This window comes from Oenanthe melanoleuca, chromosome 3 (assembly GCF_029582105.1).
Source record: "Oenanthe melanoleuca isolate GR-GAL-2019-014 chromosome 3, OMel1.0, whole genome shotgun sequence".
In the NCBI taxonomy this organism is placed as follows: domain Eukaryota; kingdom Metazoa; phylum Chordata; class Aves; order Passeriformes; family Muscicapidae; genus Oenanthe; species Oenanthe melanoleuca.
This window is the reverse complement of record NC_079336.1, coordinates 5,382,876-5,389,433: the sequence shown is the minus strand read 5'-3', so window position 1 is coordinate 5,389,433 and position 6,558 is coordinate 5,382,876. Positions and strand designations below refer to the sequence as shown.

The window sequence follows — 6,558 nt, the reverse complement described above, 5'->3', positions numbered from 1 at the left end:
ACTGCAGAAAAACATCTCCACTGTTTGTGCCACCCAACACAGCCCCCCTGAAGCAACATGCAAATAGTCAAGAGTGACACTGGCCCCGGGTAAGGGGATACCCAGCACATTTACATCCCTGCACCTGCCCTGCTCCCAGCAGCAGCTCCACCAAAATCCCCCCCAGCAGCAGCAGCAGCAGCAGCAGCAGCAGCAGCAGCAGCAGCTCTATAAAGCTCCTCTTGCCATCCCTGACACTCCAGCAGCAGCAGCCACTGACCTGCCTCAGGCACTGCTGCCACAGCCCCCTTGGCCAGCACAGCTCTGCTCCCCAGCTCCAGCATGGAAGCTTGTCACTCTCCACAGCAATCCAATGTCACTTCATCTGGGGCCATAATTTTGGCCATCATCAGCCTGGAGGCATTTGCTGGCATGTGGATAAATGCTTTCATCATTTGTGTGCTCTGCATTGGCTGGGTCAGAAAGAAAACCCTGAACTCTAATGAGAAGATCTTGCTGCCTCTCAGCTTCTCCAGGATTTCCTTTTTGTGTTTCTCATGAGTATACAGCTTCCTTTATATAATGTATCCCAATTACCTGCATGTTCACACCATACTTCAACTGCTTATATCATTTGCAACCTTTTTTAATTATTCTAACTTGTGGGTTTCTGCCTGTCTTTGTGGTTTTTATTGCATAAAAATTGCCAATTTCAGGAACAGCTTCTTCAACTACCTGAAAGCAAAAATTGACAGGATGGTGCCATGGCTCTTGTTGGGATCAGGGATTTTAGCCTTGGCTATTGGCATCGTTACCTATGACCTCAATGAAACTATGCAGAGTAACAACCTCACTTTCACCTGCCTTGGAAATTTAAAGGAAGGAAGTATCATAATGGAAAAACATTTTTTCACTTCCTTTTTTCTCATTGGCTTAGGATGTGCTATTTCATTCATGGCAGTCATTTGTGCTGCTCTTCTCCTTCTCTTTTCTCTCTGGAGACACAAACACAAGATGCAGACAAACTCCATGAAGGACCTCAGCGTGGAAGCCCACATCAGAGCCATGAAATCTATTCTCTCCTTCTTAGTGATGTACAGCATCAACTTTGTATGTTTGATCTTGACGATATTTTATACCATGATGAATGAAAGTTTTGTGGCACTTCTTATCTACATCTATCTGTATGCTTTTCCAGGTGTTCATTCTCTTATTCTGATTTTCAGCAATCCCAAGCTGGAAAAGGCACTGTTACAGATTCTCTCCTGTGTGAAGTGTGAGATTTTCATGAAGTAGGAACTGTGACAAAAACTGGAGCCCATGCAAATTTTTGATCTTTCACTGTAGAAAACAAGTAATTTAATTTCTAATGCAGCTTTCCAGGCAGTGTAGATGATACAGATGTTCAATCATCAACATCGTAGTTAAGAAAAATATCATTCATATCTATTGATTTAAATGACAGTGAGTTAAATCCATTAATATTGTATTTAGATTTAGCTCAATATTAGAGATACATTTTTATTTTAAAAGTCACTTAGCCCAGATTTTAGGAAGGATGCCTAACTCTTTGTGTGGTGAAGGGATTAATGTGGACATGAGAGTCTGCTGGTGGGGAGATGGATTATCAGGCAGAGGCCCTTTAGCTCTGCCTGAGCCCAGAGCAAGAGGGAGTGATGCTAATTAAGTGTTCAGCCCCTGCCCAAGGCTCACAGCCTTTGCAATCAGAACCCTTGGGATCCCTCATTTCCAGGTCAGCTGGCTGCCCACCACCATCTACCATGGCAGCAATAGGGTATTTGGACTGCAGCCTCAGCTGCACTTCTCCCAATAGTATAGATTTGGCATTTGAAATCCTCCCATGCAGAGGATGAGAATATGACCCCACTGTGCAGACAGGACATCAGGATTGCTTCTCTCCCCTTCCCAAAGCAGGGAACACCTCTTTGTAAAGATTTTCTCCCTGACTACTTCAGATTGTACCTGGGTGAATTTTGGTTTATAGGCAAAACTGATGGTAAAGTTGAGCTTAATTAATTACACATAGATTTTGTTGTTGTTGTTGGGGTTTTTTCTGTTTACATATATTTAGATCTAGTCCAATGAGTGTGTTTATAAATGGCAAACCCAAATTTGTATTTCTACAATAAAATACATTGTCTGTGATTCTGTAACTCTGTGAAAGATCTTATTGAACATGACAAGACTTCCACAGTTTGTGATAATCTGAAAACCAGATGAGCTGCACCCAGACCCTTTGATTTCTGAGGAGCAGCAAAGGGTTCATTTTCTGCCAAATTTCTATTCTATTAATGTAACAGAAAAATATGCAGCAATGGTAAACAAACTGGCTGCCAAAAAAGATGTAAAATCACACTGCAAAACTGCCTCAAATATTTTGATTTTCACTGATTAAATAGACTGAATGAAAAAACAAGTTGTGTGATCTATGATGGGCTGTATCACTGTGTGGCAATGGCCAATAGCTCTGGGTGAACATGCTGACCCCTGGCACTCACCAGAGGTGGGCACTGATGCACAAAGAGCGAGGCAGGAGCAGCCCTGGGGAGCTCAGGGGGTGCAGAGCCCCCTTCCCACGCCAGCCCTGCATGTCCTCTGTGCCCCACTGCCTGCAAGGACAGCATTCCCTGCTCTGTGGGACTGCTCTGCTGGCCTGCTTTGACCTGGTGATGAGCTTGGCTTTGCCCAGTGCACTCTGGCTCAGTAAAACACCCAGGTAACAGGCTTTGCTCTGCATCAGGGGAACAGTGAGAGGAGGAAGGAATGGAGGAGGCAACTTTTTAAGAGATGACTGGAACCTCTCTTCTACTTCCCCTTGTGCTTCCGTGGAAGTGGAGTTGGAGGATCTGGGGGTGAACAAGTGAAGTTGAGCCTGCGATGGAAGGATAGTGGAGGCAGCAGATTCTAGATTTTTGTTTCTTTCTCATCATCTTACTGTACATTCAAAAGGCAAAAATTTAGATACCTTTTCCCCATATCGACTCTGTTTGGTCTGTGAGAATGATGGGCAAGTGATCTCCCTGCCTTTGTCTCAATTCCTGAGTTTTCCATCCTGTCTTTCACCCCTGCCCTGCCTGTGCAGGAGACAGAAGGAATAGCTGGGTTGGTGTTTGGCTGCTCCCTAAGGTCAAATCACCACAGCAGGTGAAACATGAAACAGTTTCAGCAGGAACACAGCAGAACCTGAACTGGTCACTTCTGTCTCCAGATCAGGTCCAGAGGCAGATCTTAAGCAGCTCTTCTGGACACAACTCTCCAGTGAAAGGCCTTGAAAGGACAGGAACAAGCACAGCTTCCTTCTTCCCCTGCTGCTGCTCAGCAACTTCATCCTTGAACCTGACAGTCCCAAGCACTTTCACAGCAAAGCCCTGGAAGATCCATCTTATTCCCTACATCCAGTGCAACATCATCCCTGACAACCTCCCACGCCACAAGACTCAGCAGGTACAACCCAGCACCTTGCATGTGTTACCACACAAACCACCACAGCCCCAGCAAACCACACTGCACATCCCTTCTTCCACTGCTCTGCAGTCCCTGACAGGGTGACACCCAGCCCAGGGACACTGCCCTGTGCACCAGCCCCACTCAGCTGGCACTGCAGGGGACAGGGTGTCCATCAGCACAGTCCCACTGCCCAGCCCATGGGGACAGATGCAGGATGTGCCCAGCTTGGAGAAGCTGTGACATGAGAGATGTCAGAAGTGAATGGGACTGGCTGCCTATTGCTGGCACGGTATGGAAACTGCTCTTGGTCACATTCCAAGTCTTTAGGATTGCCAAGCAAAATCCAATTAAGAGGATATGATGTGAATCTTCACACAACATCTGCTCGTTCTTGTCATTCTGCAGAAAACATTGCTATCATCATTGTGAAGAGAGGAAATTCTGGTGATTCATTTCCTATAGCCATAGAGCTCTTTGTTGGGCTTTCATTTTTCATGGTTCCACCACAGCCTCAGATGAGTTCTGCTTGGTTTCAGTGGTTCTGATGAGCAAGGCCAAATGGGACAGGTCCTGTACTCACCCAAAATGCATGAGCAGTCCAGGCCCTACAGAGCTTAATTCAACTTATCTGTCAAAAAGCTCACAATTTTTGGGATCTAAATTTTTCTGCAAGCTTTAGTACTCTGCAGAGTGTGAGAAGCTCTGGATGGTGCCATCCTTAAAAGCCTTCGCTTTGCTAGCACATGGGATTGGAACCTTGGCACAGGGACTTGTTCCAGTACTTACCAAATTTCCACCAGATGCTTTGCCTTATCCTTATGAAAATTTCCAGCTTTACTTTCACTGTCTCCCATCACCTGATCCAATATGTGCCTGTTCATTTCCTCTTAAGGCAATAACATAGGTAAAACTAACATGGATTTCAATACATGTGAGGGACCAAATCAAATTATTTTCTTGCATCCTGGTTAAACTTTGCAGCACCTAGACTCTAAAATTAAAAAGGACAATGGGTCTCCCTGACCATTCTCTGTTGAGCACAGCCAGGGCTCTGCACAAGTGTTATTGATGCCCACAGGACAGAAGAACCCAGGTGCTGAAGCCTGACACTGATCAAACAGGGCTCAGTCTCACAAGCACAACACTCTCCACTGCAAAAAAACATCTCCACTGTTTGTGTCACCCAACACAGCCCCCCTGAAGCAACATGCAAATAGTCAAGAGTGACACTGGCCCCGGGTAAGGGGATACCCAGCACATTTACATCCCTGCACCTGCCCTGCTCCCAGCAGCAGCGGCACCAAAATCCCCCCCAGCAGCAGCAGCAGCAGCAGCAGCAGCAGCAGCAGCAGCAGCAGCAGCAGCAGCTCTATAAAGCTCCTCTTGCCATCCCTGACACTCCAGCAGCAGCAGCCACTGACCTGCCTCAGGCACTGCTGCCACAGCCCCCTTGGCCAGCACAGCTCTGCTCCCCAGCTCCAGCATGGAAGCTTGTCACTCTCCACAGCAATCCAATGTCACTTCATCTGGGGCCACAACTTTGGCCATCATCAGCCTGGAGGCATTTGCTGGCATGTGGATAAATGCTTTCATCGTTTGTGTGCTCTGCATTGGCTGGGTCAGAAAGAAAACCCTGAACTCTAATGAGAAGATCTTGCTGCTGCTGGGATTCTCCAGGTTTTGGTATTTGTTCATCTCATGGGCATATTCATTTCTCTCAAGAATTTATCCCAATTACCTTTATGTTCATACCATACTTCAATTAACTGTATTTTTTCAAACCTTTTTTAATTATTCCAACTTGTGGGTTTCTGCCTGTCTTTGTGGTTTTTATTGCATAAAAATTGCCAATTTCAGGAACAGCTTCTTCAACTACCTGAAAGTAAAAATTGACAGGATGGTGCCATGGCTCTTGTTGGGGTCTGGGGTTTTAGCTTTGGCTATGGGAATCATTGCCTACGACATCGCTGATAAACCGCACTGCAACAACCACAATTCCAGCAGACAAGGAAATTTTGGGAAAGCAAGTATCAGAATGGATAAACATTTTTTCCCTTCTTTTTTTCTTGCTGGCTTTGGATATGCTGCTTCATTCATGGCAGTCATTTTTTCTGCTGTTCTCCTTCTCTTTTCTCTCTGGAGACATAAATGCAAGATGCAGACAAATGCCTTGAAGGACCTCAGCATGGATGCCCACATCAGAGCCATGAAATCTATTCTCTCCTTCTTAGTGATGTACAGCATCAACTTTGTATGTTTGGTCTTAGAAATGGTTTATGTCACACAGAAGAGAAGTCAGATGACGTTTCTCATTGTAGTGTTTCGTTACGCTTTTCCGGGTGTTCACTCCCTTATTCTGATTTTCAGCAATCCTAAGCTGGAAAAGACACTGCTAAAGATTCTTTCCTTAGAAAGAAGTGTGAAACACAAGGTTTGCATGAGTTAGAAGCTGTAATAAAATCTGGAGCCCATGCAGAATAGTAAGACTTCATTATAGAAAAAAAGTCATTTAATCTCTACTGCAGCTATTCAAGCAATGTAGATACAAATGTTCTCATCTCTAAGATTAGAATATATCATTCAAATACTATGAATAAAATTAATGTGACTTATATTTTCAATTATAATTTCATTTAGGTAATTCTTTGAGTTTAATTATTGTCTGTAACAGATTTATTTTGAGCTGGTAGAGGAGCTGCATGTAAAAGGGTCATAACAATACTGTAAACCTTCCACAAATGCTCTGGCAATTTCTGATTGAAACAACTGAAATTAACTGCAGGTTTATCTCTATTTCAGTTTGCCATTCTTTCTACTGTGTTCCTGTGCTGTGCGATCTATTATGGGCTGTATCACTGTGTGACAGTGGCCAATAACTCTGGTTGAACATTTTGACCCCTGGCACTCACCAGAGGTGGGCACTGATGCACAAAGAGCGAGGCAGGAGCAGCCCTGGGGAGCTCAGGGGGTGCACAGCCCCCTTCCCACACCAGCCCTGCGTGTCCTCTGTGCCCCACTGCCTGCAAGGACAGCATTCCCTGCTCTGTGGGACTGCTCTGCTGGCCTGCTTTGACCTGGTGATGAGTTTGGCTTTGCCCAGTGCACTCTGGA

General features: G+C 45.2%; 1 protein-coding gene and 1 pseudogene across 1 annotated transcript; both read left to right on the top strand.

The window, feature by feature from the left end:
- Window positions 1–321: 321 nt before the first annotated feature.
- On the top strand, window positions 322–1,275 carry LOC130251340 (taste receptor type 2 member 9-like; annotated as a pseudogene).
- Window positions 1,276–4,663: 3,388 nt separating this feature from the next.
- On the top strand, window positions 4,664–5,893 carry LOC130251339 (taste receptor type 2 member 40-like). Its single transcript, XM_056487890.1, has one exon. It carries the CDS (start codon window positions 4,931–4,933, stop codon window positions 5,891–5,893), a length of 963 nt encoding a protein of 320 aa, XP_056343865.1. The 5' UTR covers window positions 4,664–4,930.
- The last annotated feature ends 665 nt before the right edge of the window (window positions 5,894–6,558 follow it).